The 22635-nt window shown below is 38.2% G+C and overlaps 1 protein-coding gene across 12 annotated transcripts in view; it reads left to right on the forward strand.

The window, feature by feature from the left end:
- FRYL (FRY like transcription coactivator) overlaps positions 1 to 22635 on the forward strand; it is a 260625-nt gene that overhangs the window by 110271 nt on the left and 127719 nt on the right. For 11 of the 12 annotated variants that reach the window (XM_032852083.1, XM_032852119.1, XM_032852093.1 and 8 more), the window contains 2 exons: positions 9136 to 9335; positions 21205 to 21258. In XM_032852083.1, the coding sequence (XP_032707974.1) occupies positions 9216 to 9335; positions 21205 to 21258 (174 nt within the window). In that variant the 5' untranslated portion in view covers positions 9136 to 9215. Of the gene's footprint in view, positions 1 to 2583; positions 2586 to 9135; positions 9336 to 21204; positions 21259 to 22635 lie in introns of all 12 variants that reach the window. The other variant, XM_032852112.1, reaches the window with a different exon arrangement.

Here is a 22635-nt window from a genome sequence, read left to right on the forward strand (position 1 = left end):
GATTTCAATGGGAGAAGTAAAACTAAGTAGATAAAAAGGAGTTAAAAGAAAATATAGGCAAATATCTGTCAAAGCGGGAAAGCTTTTTCTTTATAGCCCACTTTATGTAAATGAACTTGAAGATGCGACCAACAGATTTGATTTGGGAAGTAGTTATTCTAAGCGAATAGTATGTTAACGATCTAGACCTTTAAAGAATTTAAAAAAAAAAAGGATGTATCAAAATCTGGTGATTCTCAAGAAAGTAAAGCCACTGATCTGAAAGTTCTTAGGAACTGAGGACCTGACTTCATTATTTCATGCCCATGTGACAAGCGACTTTAAATAGAAGTCAGCTTCCTCATCCTAATTGGACAGTAATTTGAAGAGGTATATTCTGGATCCTAGTCCCTGCTAGGAATTTTACCACCTTGCTGTTAAACCCATGGTGGCTTGAAATCAGCCATGATGACTATATTTACACAGTAGAAATGGGCAAATGATGTAAATCAGAACTTTTTTTTTTTTTTCCAGCGACATTTACCAGCATATCATTTGAAATAGGAATAAGTTTGTTAGAACCACAGAGAACAAACTGATGGTTACCAGAGGGGAGCTGGGCGGGGGAAGGGCTGATAAATGTGATGGAGATCAAGGAGAGCACCTGTGGTGATGAGCACTGAGTAACGTGTAGAACTGTTGAATCACTGAATTGTACACCTGAAATGAAGATAAGACTGTATGTTAACTATACTGGAATTAAAATAAAAAATTAAAAAACAGGTTTTTTAGGGTAACAAGATTATATGCAAAATACCTTGATAACATATTGATAATGTTTCATTTCTGTCAAATAAGATGCGAGTTTCCTGCATTTCTGAAGAAATTTTGAGATTACAGCAAGCTATGTGTGTGTGCACTGAAGTCATCAAATGACGCTTTCATATTATACCTCAACACCCACAGCATACCTATTATTTATCTTTATTTCCTCTTCTGATACAGTTGCTTCCAAATGTGCAGTTTTTCTCTGGATAGTTTGTTGAGAGCTTACAACAACCTAAATGGCCTCAACACCAAAAGTTGAAATTCGCTATTATTCCCTGATGCTGATTTTGCTAACTTTGTTTCTTCTTTCAGTCTACCATGTAACCTGATTTGTGTTTTTGACATTTTTATTTTTAATTGATTTATAATCTGTTTCCTTTCTCTCAGCTTGATCCAAGTACATTATTGTTTTAAGCTTTAGCTTGAGCTGTTGTTTTTTTTTGACTCTTCCCAGGCGTCTTTGGTTCTGGCTGACAGGGATAGAATGGGCTTTTCTTTTGGAGTTTTTTTGTTTTTTGTTTTTTTAAGATTTTATTTATTTATCTGAGAGAGAGAGAGAGCGCACAAGTGGGGAGGACTGAGAGAAGCAGGCTCTCTGCTGAGCTGGGAGCCCCATGCGGGACTCATTCCCAGGACCCTGAGATCGTGACCCGAGCCGAAGGCAGATGCTTAACTGACTGAGCCACCGAGGTGCCCCTTCTTTTTGAGTTTAAAAAAAAAATTAATAGACTTTATTTTGTAGCGCAGTTTAAAATTTACAGAAAATTGGAGCAGAAAGTACAAGCAGTTCCCATTTCCCCCCTTATCCTGCCCCCATTTCTCCTATTATTAACATTTTATATTAATGTGATATAGTTGTTATAATTTATGAACCTACTTGACACATCATAATCACCCAAAGTCCATAGTTTACATTAGGGTTCATTCTTTGTGTTGTCTGTTCTATGGGTTTTGACATATGTAATGATATGTTCCCATCATTACAGTATCATACAGAATAGTTTCGGGATCCTCAGAATCACCTGTGCCCCCATATTCATCTATCTCTCCCTCCAACCCCTGGCAATCATGCTGCTTTTTACTGCCTTCAAACTTTTGCTTTTCCCTTCATGGCATACAGTGGGAATCATGTAGTTTTTCAGATTGGCTACTCTCGCTCAATAATACACATGTAGGTTTCCTCTAAGTCTTTTCTTGGCTTAATTATTCATTTTGTTTTAGCACTGAACAATATTCCATTATCTGGATGTGCCAAAGTTTATTTTTCCATTCACCTACCGAAGGACATCTTGGGTGATTCCAGGTTTTGGCAGTTATGAATAAAGTTGTTATAATTATCCATATACAGGTTTTTATGTGGACATGTTTTTAACTCCTTTCGGTAAATACTAAGGAGCATGGCTGCTGGGGTCATATGGTAAAAGGATGTCTGGTTTTGTAAGAAACCTCTAAACCATCTTCCAAAGTGCCTGTACCATTTTATATTTCCACCAGTGATGAATGACAGTTCTTGTTGCTCCACACCCACCACCGACATTTCATGTTTTCAATGTTCTGGGTTTTTCGCCATTCCAGTAGGTGTGTGGTCGTATGTCATTGTCCTTTTAATTTGCAGCTCGCTGAAGACCTGGTGTGGAGCATCATTTCATATGCTTAATTGTCATCCCTGTGCCTTCTTTGTTGAGGGATCTGTTCAGATATTTGCCCCCCCCCTTTTTTTTAATTGGGTTGTTTTCTTGTTGACTTTTAAAAAATTCTTTATATATTTTTGGATAGCGGTCCTTTATCAGATATGTATTGTGCAAAGATTTATTTTCCCAATTTGTGCCTTGTCTTTTCATTCTCTCTCACTTTTAAAAAAACATTATTTATTTATTTGAGAGAGAGAGATAGAGAACGAGAGCGAGCACAAGCAGGTAGAAGAGCAGAGGGAGAGGGAGAAGCAGACTCCCTGCTGAGCAGGGAGCCCGCTGTGGGGCTCCATCCCAGGACCCTGAGATCATGACCTGAGGTGAAGCTGGACACTTCAACTGACTGAGCCACCCAGGCGCCACCTCTTTTCATTCTCATTACAGCGTCATTTGTAGAACTGAAGTTACTAATTTTAATAAAGCTCAACTTATCAATTTTTCTTTCAAAGACTTCCATTTGGGTGTTATATCTAAAAAGTCACTGCCAAACCCCAAAACACCTAGCTTTCCGTCTGCCTTATATTCTGGGAATTTTGTAGCTTTTTATTTTACATTTAAATCTATGATCCATTTAGAGTAAATTTTGGTTAAAGGTGTCTGCTCTGTGTCTGGCTGACGATTTCTCTTCCGCCTCTGGCCGTGGATGTCCAGTTATTCCAGCGTCATCTGTGGAAAAGTCTCCTTTTCCTATTGATTGCCTTGCCTTTGTCAGCGGTTGACTCTGTGTGGATCTATGCCTGGGCTCTCTGTTCTCTTCCACCAATCTATGTGTTTTTTCACCAATACTACACTGTCTCTTTACTGGAACTTTTTTTTTTTATGATTTTATTCATTTGTCAGATAGAGAAAGAGCACAAGCAGGGGGAGCAGCAGGCAGAGGGAGAAGCAGGCTCCCTGCTGAGCAAGGAGCATGATGCAGGGCTCTATCCCAGGGCCCTGGGATCATGACCCGAGCCAAAGGCAGACGCTTAACCGACTGAGCCACCCAGGTGCCCCTTTCCTGGGACTTTAAAGTGAGCCTTGAAGTTGGGTAGTGTAGGTCCTCCAGTTTTTTCCTTCTCTTTCAGTATTGTGTGGGCTGTTCTGGGTCATTTGCATCTCCATATAAACTTTAGAATCAGCTTGTTGATATCCACAATAGAACTTGCTGGGATAGGCTTGCTTTTACAAACTAAAAATTTTGGTTTTGCTTTTTAAATTCAGAAATATTTTTTACATTTGTTCTTGTTCCAAGGCCATTACCTCATACTTTTTTTTTTTTCTTGGGTGGTCATCAAAATTTTTGTTAACTTGTGTAAGTAGTAATAATAATAATTTTCAAAAAAAGATTTTTTTACTTGAGAGAGAGGAAGTTGGGGGAGGGGCAGAGGGAGAGAATCAAGGTGAGGCTTGATCTCATAACCCATGAGATCATGACCTGAGCCAAAACCAAGATCAGACCCTTAACAGACAAAGCCACCCAGGTGCCCCACCGTGAAAGTAATAATTATGATAGTAAGCAGTTGTATGGAACTTTGTTATTCTTCTGCATTTTTATACATAAACATATGTGTGTAATATGCCCGTACATACAGAAAATTGTGATGATAAAGTAGGAATTTTTACCCCTAAAGACCTGTTCTCAGAGGTAAGCCAACTGTAGGCATTTTTCATAGACTCCACTGGGATCTTTTTGAACCATAGCTACCTCCTTCCACCCATTCCTATCTGAAATATCCCAATTGTTGAGAATCGCTCTGTATTTTGAGAGATGTTACTGTTTAGAGTGCTGTGCATAGGTACATAGTGGAAGCAAAAAAAAAAAAAAAGCTGAGAATCGTTGCTATAAAGTAATAAAATGGACACCTGGGTGCTCAATTGGTTAAGTGTCTGCCTTCGGTTCATGTCATGATCCCAGGGTTCTGGGATCAAGTCCCACATTGGGCTCCTTGCTTAGCAGGGAGCCTGCTTCTCCCTCTGCCCGCCCTTCCCCCTGCTTGTGTTCTCTCTGACAAATAAATAGATAAAATCTTAAAAAAAAAAAAAAGGTAGTAAAACCAAACACATCTCACTTTAGGAGTTACGTCTTCTCATTTGTCTGCTCTCTTTGACTGAATTTAAATTTATTTTATAAGGGTCTAGGTGTCTTACAAGCATGAAAAAGAGAACTATTTTAGTAAATATGCTAGGTACAGTGCTATATAGAATAAGCTGTCCAAAAATACCATACTTATGTTTTAGTTGCACTTTATCTAAAAGAAAGAATACGCGTGCGAGCTTATATTCCCACGTTTTAGTTACTCAGGTCTTGCGTTATTCCTGTCAGTAGTTAGAGTCTAGTGAATTATAGTCCAAGGATGCTTGATATGACATTGGGCTCCTACAATTTGTAATTCAATGCCTGAACTGCGTTCTTAAGAATTATGCTCTAGGGGCGCCTGGGTGGCTCAGTCGGTTGGGCGTCTGCCTTCGGCTTGGGTCGTGATTGCAGGGTCCTGGGATCAAGCCCTGCATTGGGCTCCCTGCTCGGAGGAGAGCCTGCTTCTGTCTCTCCCCCTCTGCCTGCTACTCTGCTAACTTATGTTCTGTATCTCTCTGTCAAAAAATGAATAAAATGTTCAAAAAAAAAATTATGCTCTAACAGGTAGGTCTTCGTTCTCTCATAAGTTTACATAAAGTTTTCAAAATTTTATGATAACATATAGGGAAGTCTTACTATTTTACATTATAAAACGTTTAACTCAAGCAGTGAGATGATGTCAGGTTAATCTAGTTATGTGGAAACTAGTCTTCTCACCTTGTGTAGAGAGATCACCCTTGTTCTTTAACTATTAGCTGAATATGAGAAAAATTCACACATCTTTACCAAAGCTGAACATTATAGTGAAATACAAAACTGGGAGAGGGGGTAACCACTTTGAGAAATGTTATCTAATTTTTACTTGTTTAAAAAACATTAGTGGAGTTAAATATTGTCTTTTGTCTAGTTTTCAGTTTGGGGGTGAGGGTTTTTTTCTAACTGACTTCATTAAAGCTTTGTGGGTGGAGGTAAATTGATTAGCTCTGTGTTTGTTCTATGTTGCAGATACTCTTCTTGCCTTTTAATTTTTTTTTTAAAGATATTTATTTATTTATTTGACAGAGAGAGAGAGAGATCACAGGTAGGCAGAGAGGCAGGCAGGGGCGGGGTGGAAGCATGCTCCCCACTGAGCAGAGAGCCCGATGTGGGACTCAATCCCAGGACCCTGAGATCGTGATCTGAGCCGAAGGCAGAGGCTTTAACCCACTGAGCCACCCAGGCGCCCCTTATTTTGGTTTTATGTACTTACTGTCTTATGACCTTTTCACACCTAACTCTATACATTGAATATTTTCCCGTGCCATTCAGTATTTTTTTTAACGATGTCATTTCAACCATCTACAGAGCATTCTGTTTATTAGATTATAAAGATAATTTACTTTGCCAGTCCTTAACATCAACATTAGATTGTTTTGCGACCAAAAATCTCATTGAGTAGGTATGTTCTGTATTACTTTTTGATATTAATGGAGTCAACAAGAATTCATGAAATACTAAGAAATACAATTGAAATAAATTAATTTGTTTGATTTAAAAACAGTCATTTTTCATAAAAATTGGATTTTCTCAAGCTTGAGATATTTTTATTTTGGAAGGTAGTGCCGATATTTGGAAGAGAAATCTTTAGTTAGAAGATAAGTGCAGGTTGTTCTGAAACTTTTGGCTTTATTGGCAAACCTCTTTTTTTTTTTTAAATATTTTATTTATTTATTTGACAGAGAGAGATCACAAGTATGCAGAGAGGCAGGCAGAGAGAGAGAGGGAAGCAGGCGCCCTGCTGAGCAGAAGAGCTGGATCCGGGCTGGATCCCAGGACCCTGAGATCATGACCTGAGCTGAAGGCAGAGGGTTTAACCCACTGAGCCACCCAGGCGCCCGGCAAATTTCTTAAAATATGCTATTTTGATGCCTAGAAATATTTATTTATGCTTAATTTATACTTTTTAGGAAGTATAAGACGGTAAAGGCAAATTATTTGAGAGGTCATTTTAGCTAAAGTTTTTTTCTTTTTTGGAGAAACTGTTAAAAAAAATGTCATTTAAAAAAGGTTATACCTCCGGGCACCTGAATGGCTTAGTGGGTTAAGCCTCTGCCTTTGGGTCAGGTCATGATCTCAGGGTCCTGGAATCGAGCCCTGCATCAGGCTCTCTGCTTAGCAGGGAGCCTGCTTCCCCCCCCCCCCCCGCCTGCCTCTCTGCCTACTTGTGATCTCTCTCTCTCTGTCTCTGTCAAATAAATAAATAAAATCTTAAACAAATAAAAAGGTTATACCTCATCAAAGTCTAGAATTTAAATACCAGATTTATTACAAGGCTTCTTCGGTTACGTTTATTGTAAAGTTAAAGCCAAAGAAACTTTGTAACTGCTATGATCTTATGAATCTCATTTCAAGGTTTACAAATCTTAATTAAAAGAAAAGATATATTTTGTTAACTATGACCTTAAGTCAAAGTCTTGAAATTGTTTTATCCTCGTTTTTATGTCTAAAATGTAAATTAACCTTCTGGAAACTATCTGAGTAGTTTTTGTTGTCATTGTTGTTTACTATTTTATGATTTCCTATGGTTATCCAACATAATATGGGTATAAAATATAGAGTTCGCTTAATGATCCAAAATAATTTCTTTGAAGATCTCTATTTTTTACAATAACAGTTGTGAACAGATTCTCTCTTTTATAATACACAATGTTGGATCATGGAACAGAGTAAACAAACAGGTCATTGTTTAAAATAAATAGTGTGTACTGTGTTCAAAGGACTGTGAATTTTTGTTTTGAATTGTTCTTATTATATAATTTTAGTTCTAGAATACAATACATAACATATTTTGATTTGGAAGTGTTGCAAAGATATTTAGTTTTAGGTGCAATATTAACAATTTGTAATATTCTTTAGATTATTTTTTAATATATAAGCATCATGCATGACTAATTTTTAATTTTGGTTTTGGAGGGAAAATACTCTGTTTTGTAGAAAAATAAATAAATAAAGATTATGACTAGGACATGAAGGGAGGCCAAGTATTTGGAAATTCTTTCAATAATTTTTTTTCTTAATTTGCAGTTATTTTTTCTGAAGCAAAATATTTGTATTTTGCATTACTTTCTAGAATTTTCTTTTGGCGTTATCATGCGTCACTTTTATTTATTTTGGCACACTATGGTATAGTAGGGTTGGGTTTGTTTGCTTTTTTGACAGAACAGTTTATTGGTTTGGAGAGTATGTATTTAGAATAAATTTGCCCCATAATTATGTACACACATACAGAAATTCAGCATGTTTCATGTTTTCATGGATGGGTTTGCTTTGGGGACACCTTATGCAAGGGCATTACCTGGAGATCAGGTTGGGGTAGAAAAGTACAAATTTGCAGGTTTTCAGTGAATATCTAGGCCACAGTGACGTGAGCTGAAGTTTGGGAAGGGAAGGGTCTGTGTTACACAGCCAGCTGAAAGACCGAGGTGACTGGATAAAGTGAAGATAGGAGGCCCAGCAGTCAAGAGGACAAAACCTGTGATGATAAAGAGCCTGTAGCAGTCGACGTGTGCTCTTTTTGTACCCCAGCTGGGGCAGGCACTGGGACATCCCTATCTGAGGACATGGCACCACTGTCCTTTGAAAGATAGCAATAAAAATCTTACAAGTCATTGCCAGTTCCTTTACTTCACCTTGATGCCAGATTCACTAACACGTAACAAATGTCAAGTCCTTTCCTTCTCTCCTGTGCATTCCATCCTCTTACCCTGAGCTAGTATTGTCCCACCTGGGCCTGTGTAGTAGCATCCCTGAGCACCCACGCCACCTTCCAGTCCATTCTCTGGAGGAGCTGGAGAAATCTTTGAAGAGAAGCAAGATCCTATCCCTCTCCAAGTTAATACTTTCCACTGAATTTTAATTACACTGAGAATAAAATCTGATTTTCCTACAAAGTTCTAAATCCCTGACTAATGATTTTGACCTTGTCTGAAATTGCCCGTCACCCCGGCTTCCTCCCTTAAGCTCCAGCCACACTGGTCTCCTTTCTGTTTATCAAACATGCTCACTCAGTTTAGCGCTTTCTGTTCCTGGTGCTTTGTCTTGCTGCCTCTTTTTTGCTATCCAGATGAGTTCAAATGTTGCTTCTTCAGTGAGGCCTTTTCCCAGTCATGCTTTCCCAAATAGTATCTTTCAGTGCCCTAACTAATCGTATTTCCTTTATTCCCATCTGTTATATTTCCTTCATTGCACATCACTTTGTTTAGAATTGATAAATTAGTATGTATTTATTATATACCCAGTATATGCTAAGCATTGTTCTAGGCACTTGGGATTTATTGAGTGAACAAAAAAGACAAGAAAATCCCTGTTTTTAGGAAATTCACATTAGTAGGGTCAAAAGAAGAACAGTACCTAATAAACAACACATAACTAAATTACAGTTGGGCAGTTTGTGAGAATGTAGCAAGTGTAATAAAGAAAAATAGAGTATGATCATACAGATTGGGAGATTAGGGACAGGAAGCATATTAAATAGGGCGGTCACGGTGGGTCTCATCCTGGTGTTGATCATTAGAGTTCTTTTGTTTCTTTTATTTTTAGCTTCAGCACCAGTCAGCAAAGTGAATAAGTACTGTGCTTCCTCCAACTTTCATTCCACTTTGGGAAAAAAGAATATCATCATGTCAAGCATTACGATTGACCCAGATGTCAAGCCTGGTGAATATGTCATCAAGAGCCTCTTCGCAGAATTTGCTGTTCAGGCTGAAAAGAAAATTGAGGTTGTAATGGCTGAACCCTTGGTGAGTAGAGCTGATCTATAAATCTGAAATATGTTCTTAACTTTTGCATGAACAATTATAATACAAAGTTTCCAAAGGAAATAATGTACTAGAAAAAGAATTAAAGGAAGCCAATCTAAAAAGGCTGCATACTGTAGAGTCCCAACCTTGTGACATTCTTAAAAAGGCCAAACTATGAAGACGGTAAAATGACCACTGGGGACAGGAGCTGGGGGTGGAGGGTTGAAGAGGCAGAAGGAGGAGGATTTTTAGGGCAGTGAAAATAGTCTGTGTGATACTGCAGTGGTGGACACATGTCATCATACGTTTGCCCATACGCACGGAACGTACAACGCCAAGAGTGGACTGTAATGTCAATTATAGAACTTGGATGATTAGGAAGTTGTCATTGGAGTTTCATCTGTAATAACAAATGTACCACTCTGGTGGGGAGGCTAGGCCAGTGTGGGATGGGATATATGGGAAATCTGTACCTTCCACTCAGTTTTGCTGTGAACCTAAAACTGCTCTAAAAAAATAAAGTCTAAAAATTAAGAGATAGATTAGTAAAGTGATGATCTACAAAGCTGTAATGACTTTAGACTGGACCTTGTTAAGTCACTGCAAGTCACTAGAGAACAAAAATGGATTTTACCAACAGGAATTGTTGAGACCAGATAAAAACACAAGAGAAAATAAAGGAAAATCTAGAATATTCTGCAAGTTGATGATACGGCAGTCGCCAAACTTATAATAAAACTGTAAACTTATTTTTAGACATAGAGTGCATGCATGAGGCAAACTTAAGCGTTCTGAGAAGCTCCATGTGATTAGAGCTTACAGTAAAGAGGAAGGAAGAGAAAGAATGAAAACAAATATTTGAGTCGGATTCTGAAGGGCTGTCAAGGCTGTTGTGATAGATAATACAGTGGACACTCATAGGGAGAAGAGATTAAAAGCAGAGGGTGGGGGGGTGCCTGGCTGGCTCAGTGGGTACAGCATATGACTTAATCTCTGGGTAGTGAGTTTGAGCCCCATGTTGGGTGTTGAGATTACTTAAAAAATACAGTCTTTAAAGGCAGAGACTACTGTTTAGTATATAATTTGTATATAATTCAGGCTGGAATGAAAAGAGTCTTGAATTAGGGCATTAACAGTGGCGTGGTTGAAGAAGAGAGTAGGATAACAGAATTAGTAGAACTCAACAAACAGGAGTAGGTGTTTCAAGGGAAAGTGAAGGTTAAAAGTTCTTTGACATGTTAGAAGAGACAATATTAGATTAAAGAACACGAGAATGTTATTGGGGTAGGAAAGGAGAATAAGATAATTTTTCTTGTGTGAATGATAAGCTCGAGATACTGGTAATGTAAACCACGTGGAATTACTTTATTGGTAGCTGGGAATTCTTTGTCAGTGACCATAAATGATGACCGGAAATAGAGATTTTGGCATCATCTATGAGAGAGAGTGGTAAAGCCAAGAGAGCAGATGATGATCAAGAGAGAGTGTAGAATGGCATTATTATTGTCAAATGATATGGAGGGAAAGAGTACAATGAACAGTGAGAGAAGTTACTGGACTTGGGAATTAAACAGCCCGAGAACAGTTTTAGTAGGGTGATACAACTTTAGGAACTACCTTTGGGAGTTTGAAGGGGTTGGATCTGTGATGTATCAAGACCACAGTGTCAGTTAAAATTAGGATGGTCACAATGAAGATGGAGGTGGGGTATGTCACCGCTGGAATTTACTTACTCCTTACGCAACTGGGTTAGGGATAGGTTTTCACCAGCGATCTGAGACCCCAGGGGTTTGCTCCTTGCCTGAAGCTCAAAGCCACGGAATGGCAGAATGAGAAGTTAGGCACAGTAATGGCTTCAGAGTCTGTATACTTACTCACTTTGCTGTACTTCCTGCCTAGGAAGGAAGTGGGGAAAGGAACAGAGGAGAGAACAGGTGATAATCTAAGAAGGGTGGGAAGTTGAAGGAGGTAATGTTCTGCGTTCTTAAGTCGTACTTCACTGAGAAAAGTAACATGGCTAAGATTGCAAAGGGATGTGAATGGGTCTGACATGCCTGCAAGCGAGTTTCTTGCTGTCTTTAAGTAGAGAAGAAACTACTGTGAAGAAAGCAGCTCCGCAAAAAGTGTTTGGGGTCCGGTAAATAATAATATATAAGAGAGCATTAGCCACAATATATGTTTTAAAACGCCAGCTCACTGAATTCCATTTAAATCATTCCACAGTTGCTTTCTATGTACCACATTAATGATTTTGTTTTGATCGGTGCGTATACATTTACAGCAGGTATATAAAGTTCCCCCTTAGAAACAAGGTTTATAAGGACTTGTAGATATGAATTAATGGTTATGAGGTTTGATTATTGATGTGCTTAATCTATAAAGTGTTATTTTCTTCATCGGTGGTCTGTGAATTAACTCTATAGTATGCTACAGTAGCTTGTTTAACTGACATACAGTAAGAAAGGGAACCACTTTAAAAAAAAAAAGAAACGTTAAAAAAGATTTTGGAATATGGTCACTAGTTGATAATACTGTATTATAAACTTGAAATTTGCTGAGAGTAGACCTTAAATGTTCTCACCCCCCCAAAAAAGGTAAATATGTAAAGTGATTGATATGTTAATTAACTCAATGTGTACATACACCAAATCATCACATTGGACACTTCAAACACATTATAGTTACATTTGTCAGTTCTATCTCAGTAAACCTGAAAAAAAGAAAAATGTTTATGAAAAATTTCAAGTTATATATAAAAGTATAGATTATAGTGTAATGAACCTTCTAAGACCCATTGCCTTGCTTCAACAGCTTTCTTTCTTTCCTTGTTTTTTAGTTTTTTTTGTTTTTTAAGATTTTATTTATTTATTTATTTACTTATTTTAGAGTTTATTTATTTATTTGGCAGAGAGGCAGGCAGAGAGTGAGGGAGAAGCAGGCTCTCCGCTGAGCAGAGAGCCCGATACGGGGCTCGATCCCAGGACCCTGAAATCATGACCTGAGCTGGAGGCAGATGCTTAACCCACTGAGCCACCCAGGTGCCCCCTATTTATTTATTTTTTAAAGATTTTATTTCTTTATATAAATAAAAGAGAGAGAGAGTGAGCACAAGTGGTGGGAGGGACAGAGGGAAAGGGAGAAGCAGACCCCTGCTGAGCAGGGAGCACCTTAAGGGGCTCAATTCCAGGACCTCAAGATCATAGCCTGAGCTGAAGGCAGATGCTTAACTGATTGAGCCATCCAGGCACCCCTAAGGATTTTGATTTTTAAGTCATCTCTTTTCCCAACATGGGGCTCAAACTCACAACCCTGATATCAAGAGTTACACCTTCCACCGACTGAGCCAGCCAGGCACCCCTGGCTTCAGCAACTTTCAACTTGCACAGCACTTTTAAAAACCACTCCACCTATTTTATAAAATATTTATTTATTATTTTATAAAATATTTAATAAATAGCAACATGTGGTATGGTCCTGTCAGCTCTTAAATATTATATGTTAAAGGAAGTTTAATTTTGACATACAAAGTTCTTGAGAGTGAAAGTGTTACAAGAAAATATGGCTGAAATTACCTAATTTGAGTTTATAAAATGGTGATTTTATATCTTCCTCCTTTCTTTTTCTTCCAATGCCGTGGTCACTATCCTAGCTCAGGGTCAGCTTCGCTCGTGGTAGGTCATTGCAATAACCAGTAAGTAAGCGGTTTGTCACCTTTCCATTTGTCTTGCTCTCACCAGACTTTGCTTCATCTAAAACAAATACTATTACCTTTTTCCTTTAAAAATCTTGCTGACTTTTTGTTGCCGTGGAATGAATTCAAGTTCTTGGTGGGTCATTCTGGCCTCTTCACAGTCTTATTACAATTTGTATAATGTCTCGTGACTCTCTTACCCTCATGTCTCCTATGACACTTAACATATCCTCTATATATTCTTTTGTCCTGGTGTGTTCTTCCTTTTTCTCTTGATCCAAAATACTCTTAACTCTTCTCTATTTTAAGCCTCTACTCATCCTTCCAGACTTCCCACATGTTCCCTTTCTCACAGTGATTCTCTTCAACCTGTACGAATCTTCGTCTTATCATCATAATTTTTCATACTCCTAGATTCTGACATTGTCCTGTTAATTGCTTATGTGTTTATCTCCTCTGACGTGAGCTGCTTGATACCAGGACCCAGGTCTCCTTTGCCTTTTTTTATAGTCCTGCCTGTGGTGGTAGATGCCCAGTAGAAGGTGGGGTTGATGAGTTGTATTTTAACTTGACTTTAGCCTTACAAAACATCACTGTGTCGTGTACCCTTTGTTCTCTAACAAAATATAATATCCTTATTCTAGCCATAGCTTTTAATAGTTCGTTTTTAACAGTCTGATGCTGACTATATTTTATTCTGTAATTTAGTAGCTAATTAAGGAGACATCTGCTATGTAGTCTGAGATTATAAAACTTGGTGAACAGTGGTGAGGTTTCCATCAGAAAATTGATGTTTTTACCCCACCATTGTACTTAGAAGAAACACTCCCTGCTTATTCTTCCTGACATACCAGGAAACCCCCAGTGTAATGGACTGTAGCAACCAAGGACAAAGTCTGTTAAGCATCCGACTCATGGTTTTGGCTCAGGTCATGATCTCAGGGTCCTGGGAACGAGCCCCACATTTGGCTCTGGGCACAGGGTGGCGTCTGCTTTGTCCCTCTCCTTCTGCTCCTCCCCTGCCCCCCCCCAGAATAAATTTAAAAATTTTTTTTCAAAAATTTTAATCTAATCTTTAAAAAAGATTAGACAATGATACATTTAATCTAATACTCTGACAGTGTTGATATTATAGCTTCAAATTTGTTTATCGTGATTTCATTTATGGGGCTCAAACTCACAACCCTGATATCAAGAGTTACACCTTCCACCGACTGAGCCAGCCAGGCACCCCTGGCTTCAGCAACTTTCAACTTGCACAACACTTTTAAAAAACACTCCACCTATTATTCAGTATTTTTATTTTAGTAAAAACAACTATCTAATATGAGCCTCTTGAGTTCTTGAATGCAACTCTTGCAGGCTCACTTCAAAGAAACTAGCATCCATGGATTGTTACATAAAAGGATACTAGCATGTCTCATCATCAGTCGGACAGAAAGTTATATAAAAACGTAGAAGCACAGATGTGAAGGGATTTTGCTAAAAGAGTTAATCTACCACTAAATGAGAGACCTGGCCTTCTCATTCTCATATTGGAAGCCATAATAAAATTAGTGGAGCTTGATTTTTAGCCACAACTTCATTTTCATTTTAGGGGGAAGATTGGGGAAGGAAGGCGATCACTGATTGAAATTGCAGCTTGCAAACCACAATCCAGTACCTTAGGTCTCTTCCCCACTGAAAGGAGGTGGATCAATTCTTGGTTAATGATCCAGGCATGCTCTAGCTTATCTGTTAATCTTTTAGATTGCCAGTGACTAGAAAAGAAGATAAGAAAAAAGGCTTTAACCAATCACCTGCTCATTTAGACTTCATTTGGTTTAGGCCCAGCATTTTTACAGCTTCGAAATAGCCAGTATTTTTTTTTTTTTGAGAATATTAAGTACATATATGTAATAAAAAAAAATTTCTCCTCATATGATCTGTTTCTTCTAAAAGTTTTGCCTTCTCCTTACATGTATGCCTGTTGTAATTTGTTCTATTTTACAACCACGGCATAAAACAGACCAGAAACCTGGGTGGGTAGGCCTTTTTGACTGTGGTCTTCAGTGTGTAGTCATCTGAATGAATCATCAATGTCAGGTCTGTTTCTGGGGTCTGTCAGGGTCCCTAGGGAAGGTCCTTCAAGTACCCCAGATGGGAGGCTTTAGCTGATGACCTAGGGGTCTCGAGGCTGAAGATAACTGGGTTTGTTGGTATTTGGTACATAGATGTTTACTTGAGCTCCCTGTCTTCAGTGTGTTATCTCGTCTTCGACTGTAGCGTCCACCAGTCAGCACTTCTGTTTCGCCCTGTCCTGAGAAGGACAACTGTTCCGTGGGGAAGGTGGAAAGACAGAGCTGGTGAAGGGAAGGAAAGGGAGGGTCTCAGTTTTCCTTAATCCTTCAACCAGCCCTCTTGTTTTTGACTCCACCTTTACCTATACTTTCAGAGCACTGAAGTTCTCCAAATCCACAGGAATTGCAAAGTACTAACGGGATTATCTTTCTCCACCCTGTGTGGCAAGCTCACCCACTTTCCCCCTGTTGTGACTCAAATGTCATCTTCTCCGTCGTCCTTCTGTCTAAAATCTCACCCTGCATTCCAGCCTCCTATCCTGAAATCTATCTAAGAGAATAGACATTTTAGTTGGTTCTCTCATTAGACTTTTAGCTTCATGAGGATGAGGATTATTTTCCATTTTGCTCATGGTTGTGTCTCTAGAGCCTAGAACTGTGCCTGGCATACCGTACACTCAGTAAATAATTCAGGTGAACGAGTGAGTGGCTGCGTGGAGAATAGACACCCAACTTTCCCCCTTGCCTACTTAGGACGCACTCTTGTTGGCTGAAATGTCTTGGTTGGGCTTTACTGTCTCTCTCATTCTCTCTACCCTTTGTTTTTAATTTTTAAGTCTTCTAAAAATTCTTTTACTGTTGTCTTGGTCGGGTTTTAGGAAAGAATGGAGGCTGTGTGTGTGTTAAGCCTGCTCTCTTTAATTGCAAATTATTGAGGTATTTCCACATCATTGTTAACACTACCAGAATCTTTTCAGTAAATGCTCTTGCTGTCCCTGCAGGCTACATGCTGCTCTTGGTACATATGTGCTACTTAAAGAATCAAATTAGAACATAAAGATTGGGAACCTTAGAATATTCGATCTTTAGATTTTTTTCTTTTTTTCTTTCCTTTTTTTTTTTTAAGATTTATTTATTGATTTATTTATTTGGGCGGGGGCATAGAGAGAGGGAGAGAGAATCCCAAGCAGACTCCCCGCTGGGTGTAGAGCCCACTACAGGACTCTGTTGTGCGACCCCGAGGTGCATGACCTGGGCTGCACTTAAGAGTTGGTAGCACAACCGACTGAACCACCCAGGCGCCCCTCATTGTGTTTTTAATATTATTATGAAATAATGACATTATAAAAAGTGGAAATAGTTCTAAATTTCATATAACAAGAGTAAGGACTCTTACTTGTATTCTATATCAAGATAAACACTGCCCACAGTTTGTAGTCTATCATTTTCCATGTCTGTTATCCATCTCTGTAGCATCTGCCACCTTTTTTAAAAATTTTTTTTATTTCTAACCTTTTTTGCCACCTTTTTTTAAAGCACAGATGGGAGGTTTTATATGTGTGTGTTTGTGTGTGTGTATTTCTGTACTTACATATTTTGAACAAAGTAAATTGGAGATTATCCTGCATTAGCCTGTATAAATTTGCCTCATTCTTTTTAGTAGTTCAATATTATTTTTTTCCTTTTTTAAAAATTTAATAGTTCAATATTGTTTTATTAATTTTTAAAAAAGATTTTATTTATTTATTTGACAGAGCGAAAGAGAGACCACAAGAAGGCAGAAAGGCAGGCAGAGAGAGAGGGAGAAGCAGGTTCCTTGAAGAGCAGAGAGCCCGATGCGGGGCTCGATACCAAGACCCCGAGATCATGACCTGAGCCAAAGGCAGAGGCTTAAGCCACTGAGCCACCCAGGCATCCCTGTTCAATATTATTTTGATAAAAGAATGTAACATGATGTTTTTTACTAGTCTCTATTGATAGTCAGTTTGGGAATTACCTTAATTTAGGGCTACTTTAAAAAAATATGGTAAAAAAAAATATGGTAAACATTCTTGCACAAAAGGCTTTGCGTACGTGCATGAAGATAGAGAATAATTTCTATTCTTTTTTGTTGTTATAATGGGTTGCTTATGCTATAAACATTTTTCAAGGGTGTATCTTTTTAAAATGTCTTATTGGAAGACACCCCAACTGCTTCCGCAATGATAAGGGTGTCCTCAATCACCCTATGCTTAAATTGAGAGGTTAGTACAGAGTTCTTGGTTACTAATTTCTATTTAGTACAGTACACTTGTTTTATGTTTTTTTACTTACGGTAGCTTGAGTATCCTTTTGCATTCAAAAATCATTTCTGAGTTCTTCTTATGGGAAAAATAGTCTACTTCCATTTCTTGGTTTAGGGAAAGCTCAGGGAGGATGTCAAATCTTTGAGGAAGCATGAGCTTGTTGAGAAATAAAATATGTTAATATGAAACAACATTTTGTTTCTGAAAAGCTCTCCATTGTGCTTGGCCATTACTCTAGTGTATAAACAAGTTATTTGAGTAATAAACCACTTAGGTCAGCAGTCCTCAAGATATCACTGAAGACCTTTAGACAGAGTGTAAAAGGGGATTAAATGAGTGCGAAGAAGCCACTTACTCTCTCCCCCAACCTCTCATCTTAAATAGTTCATATGAGGATAGTAGAGGCCCTTTAGCTCACTATTTTTCAAACTTCTAGATACTTTTAGAAATGGTGTTCTATGGAACTGCTATAGGACTTTGTGTTTTACTGAAATTTTAGAGCTAATTGGTATCATCCATATGGTTGTGCAGAATCATCGTGTTGGATATAAATGATGTCTAGGTTGGTTTTTGAAATACAGAACTTGTCCCGCAAGATGATCACCCAAGTGCGCTTAGCCTGTGAAGGCCCAAGTACCAAGGACACGCCAAAAACCTGTCCTTACTAAGAAGGTAAAGTGCCCCAGAATTCAGGCACTTTCCTGATCTCATTTAAATTAGTTAGAAACAGGTTGCACTGATAGCCAGACTGGGAGTTTTTAAAATTTCACTGGCAAATATACTTGCGGATGTATTTCCATCAAGATTAGCCATGAATGCCAGAAAGTGATAGGACTCTACCAGATAAAGAAACTTCAAAATATACATATTTCTAAATTCTCATTTTTTTCAAAGAAGGATGTTTGTTTTTCTTTGGTACATGTTTAATATGTATTTAAAATTCAATAAAAAAGCCTAACATAGAGAAGTTTAGAAAATCATCCTAAAAATCTCAACAAAACAGCCATGGTGTATTTGAATATAATCCTAGCTGTCTCCTGTATTCAGTGAGTAAGTTAGGTAAGGGTATGTGGGGTTGCCAGCAAGGCAAGTAGGTAGGAAGACGCACAGAAGGGATCACACTTAATTTATGCTATCTTAATTTAAACTCACTATGTTACAAATTTTGTTTGAATTAAACAGAACAAAAAGAAACAAACTAGAATGATTTAACTTCTGAATTTCAGGTAACATTTTCTTTTATAGAAAAAATAGTTCTTGAGAGATCTTTAAAGTCGGGGCACCTGGGTGGCTCAGTTGGTTAAGCGTGTGCCTTCAGCTCAGGTCATGATCCTGGGGTCCTGGGATCAAGTTCCGCATTGGGCTCCCTGTTCGGTGGGGAGCCTGCTTCTCCTTCTCCCTCTGCCGCTGTCCCTGCTCATGCTCGCTGTCTCTCTGTAAAATAAATAAATAAAATCTTAAAAAAAAAACAAAAGATCTTTGAAGCTAAATGTAAAGAAATAAACAGATGTGTACATGGAGGTTTAGTGACAACTAGATTTGAAAATGAGGAAATTAAATCACTTCTTCATAATTCATGATTTTGTTTAGTTACATTGTTTTTTTCTCATATTTTAAAACACGTCTGTTCTATAACCATAACTTTCGTGGTTGTACCCTACATTGTTCTAAAATTGAATGAATTTGCTGGATTACCACCAAGCATGGGAAACTCAAGAACAACCCTCAAGTTTAAGAATGAGAGGAAGTAATTTACATTCTTTGTACAAAATAAAGAAAATAAATGTAAACTAATTGTTCAACCACAAAACAACCTGTTATTCTGTTTTTATTACTAAGGTGTGGTAAATATGTTTCTAGAGCTTTAAATGTATTTTTATGTATAATACCACCATATATGCATTTTATCCTTTTATAGGAGAATTAAATCTGTTATTCTCTAATTTAATTAATACATTGAGAACATTTTCCCAATCTACCAATTTAGTTCTACCTGTCACTACTCTAATGTGTAGCTATATCATGATTTTTTGACCCAAATTCCCCATTGTTGTACTTTGATGTTATTTCTTATTTTTGACTGCTTAGTTAATGTCCCTTTATGTGCTTTTTATAAATGTGGAACACATTACCCCCCACTCACCCTGGGGCATATTCTCTTTGGATCAAAGAGGAAATTAAATCAGAAATGATGTTTTTACTAGGATTCTCCGGAGAAACATAACCAATAGGTTGTGTGTGTGCGTGCATGCGTGTGTGTGTGTGTGTGTGTGTGTGTGTGTATAAAAAGATATTTATTGGAAGGCATTGGCTCACATGATCCTAGAGGCTGAGAAGTCCCTAGGTCTGCAGTGGGCAGGCGGGGGACCCAGGAGAGCAGTTGGTGTGAGCTCCAGCCTGAAAGCCAGTCCAAGAAGAGCTCCTGTTTCAGTTTGATATGGGAAAAGTGGTAGGGCTGGGCTAGCCTGATGCTCCAGCTCAGTGTAGTCAGGCAGGAGGAGTCCATCTTACTCCAGGAAGGGTCACCATTTTGGCTCATCTCGGGCTTTCAGCCTGTTGGCTGAAGTCCACCCACATAAGGGAGTCTGAATCTACTTGCTTGACTCAGTTCACCAATTCAGATGTTAATCTCATCCCAAAACATCCTCACAGGCAAACCCAGAAAATGCTATCACAGGGTGCCCTGTAACATAAAATTAACCATCATAGTGTCCAGTGTCGATCAAAATTTCTGTCTGTCTAGGATTTACTTTGCTCCCTCTTCCTCTCAAACCATTGCAACGTAGTATCACAGCCCATTCTTTCACTCCTTTGTTTTCTACTGGGTGGAGGCCCCTTTATGTCCCAATGTCATCCATCCATCCATCCATCCATCCTTCCTTCCTTCCATCCATCCATCCATCCATCCATCCATCCATCCTTCCATCCTTCCAGAGAGGGAGAGAGTGGGGGAAGAGAGAGAGAATCTTGACATGAGGCTGGAGCTCATGACCCTGAGATCATGACCTGAGCCAAAATCAAGAGTGGGGTGTTTAACTGACTGAGCCACCCAGGTGCCCCGCCATGACACTCTGTCTATACTAACTTTAGACACTGATCTGGACTGACCTCTTTTGAGTCATTTCTTCATACAAGCAAAGAAGAGTGCGCATGCAGGTGAGAGGGTAGAGAGTTTACTATCAGTTACGTCCCCCAGGCCCACTGGGTGAAGGGTAAAGGGTCTAAGCTTTCCATAGTGAGTCCTCTGAGCCCTCTTTGGGTCACAGATGTTGCTTGCTCATAGTAGGAACTCAGTATGTGTTTTTTCAGCAAATAAATGAACAGAACAAATGGAAAGTTAAAAAAAAATTCCAGTACTGTTGTGTGCTGAAGGAAGACACAACACTAAATTGGAAGATTAAATTAATAGGAAGCAACCATACTGAAAGGTCACCTCATGAAAGTATCATGTTTCACTGTCAGTATCTCACTTGCTCTTTATGTAGTACTCTTTTCCCTTGGCTTCTGTGATACGCAATTTCAAATGGTACAAAAATCTATGTAGTAACAACTTTCCATCCCGAGCCCCCAACCATCCCTTTATTCTAACTGTCCAATTTCTTGCCCCATGTGCAAACACATATTTCTTTCTTTTTTTTTTAAAGGTAGTCTATGTATTTAGTAGCGTGTGTGTGTGTGTGTGTGTGAGAGAGAGAGAGAGAGTCTTAGCTTTGTTTAAAATAAATCTAATTACAAATGAAAACAAAAACACAACCAACTCATGAATCTGCTTTTCATATATAAGATTTCTAATATTTTGTATATATACTTTCTTTTTTTTTTTTAAACCATAGGAGAAGCCATTGTCTAGATCTCTTCAAAGAGGTGAAGATCTTCAGTTTGACCAGGTATGCCAATTTTGGGGGGATATTTTTTCTCCAAAGGAAAATGTTTATTCTAACAGTCTGGTCCAAATAAATCCAATATTAAGAAATTGTTTTATTTTGTTTAGTGAACCTTTATATACACATTAGATTCAGTCTGAAATTGGTAGTTTGTTTTTTAACAAATAAAAGGAGTTTTGAACTATGACCTTTATAGTTCATAGAATGATCTGTGAACTTGATTGGTTTCTGTCATTTATTTATTTACTATTTTAAGATTTTATTTATTTGATACAGAGAGAGAGAGAGAGAGAGTGTAAGCAGGGAGAATAGGAAAGGGAAAGGGAGAAGGAAGCCCCCTACTGAACAAGGAGCCTGATGTAGGTCTTGATCCCAGAACCCTGGGATTATGACCTGAGCTGAAGGCAGATGCTTAATTGACTGAGCCACCCAGGCACCCCAGTTTCTGTCATTTAGCATCTGAAAACTTTTTACTTTTCATTGGTAATCTCTTTACTGTGTCCTTTGAAATTTTCTTTAAATGTTTCCAGTTACATACCTCAAATCTTGTGTACCAATTCATAAAATTTTTACATAATAATATTTTACTTTTTTTTTTTTTTTTTTAAAGAGAGGGAGAGAAAGTGGTGGGTAAGGGGCAGAGGGAGAGAGAGAATCCTAAGCAGGCTCAGTGCCCAGTGTGGAGCCCGATATGGAGCTCTGTGTCACAGCCCTGAGATCATGACCTGAGCCAAAATCTAGAGTCAGACACTTAACCTACTGAGCCACCCAGGTACCCCATAATATTTTACCTTTTAATGTTTGGTTTTGTCTCTTTGGGGCTATCAGAACCTTAAAATAAAACATTAATATTTAAAATTGAGTGCAGTATTCCTAGGATGTTAATTCTTTCCTCTTGCTGAGATTAAATGTTTGATCAAGTGTTATTTTTGTCATAATTATGTTCATTCAAGAATTATTTTGTTATATATTGTTTGCAAAAACCAATAACCCAGATTAGCTATTTGTTTCTAGTATTCCTGTACTACTTTTCTCATAATTATGTATCTAGAAAACAGAAATTTATGTTCATGTTCATCTCATCGACTAGATAAAGATGACTGGCTACAATTACCTGGTAGAGACTTAACAGCATATTGCGTTTCTGGACTCTAGCCCAGTTCTGAATCAGAGTTACCAAGAGCAGGGCTCCAGCACCTGTATTTTACAATAGATCCCTGGGGGATTCTGAAGGATACGCCACTTAGTGAGTAGCCATTGACCTAAGAAGAAACCATAGATAGGAAGCCTAGTTTCTGTTAAAGTAACGTTATGATCACTTTATATAATGCTCACCAAATCTCAGTGTTACTATAAAAGGTTCTAATTATTACAATAATT

The sequence above is a fragment of the Lontra canadensis genome, unplaced genomic scaffold (assembly GCF_010015895.1).
Source record: "Lontra canadensis isolate GAN:19392208 unplaced genomic scaffold, GSC_riverotter_1.0 scaffold1, whole genome shotgun sequence".
In the NCBI taxonomy this organism is placed as follows: domain Eukaryota; kingdom Metazoa; phylum Chordata; class Mammalia; order Carnivora; family Mustelidae; genus Lontra; species Lontra canadensis.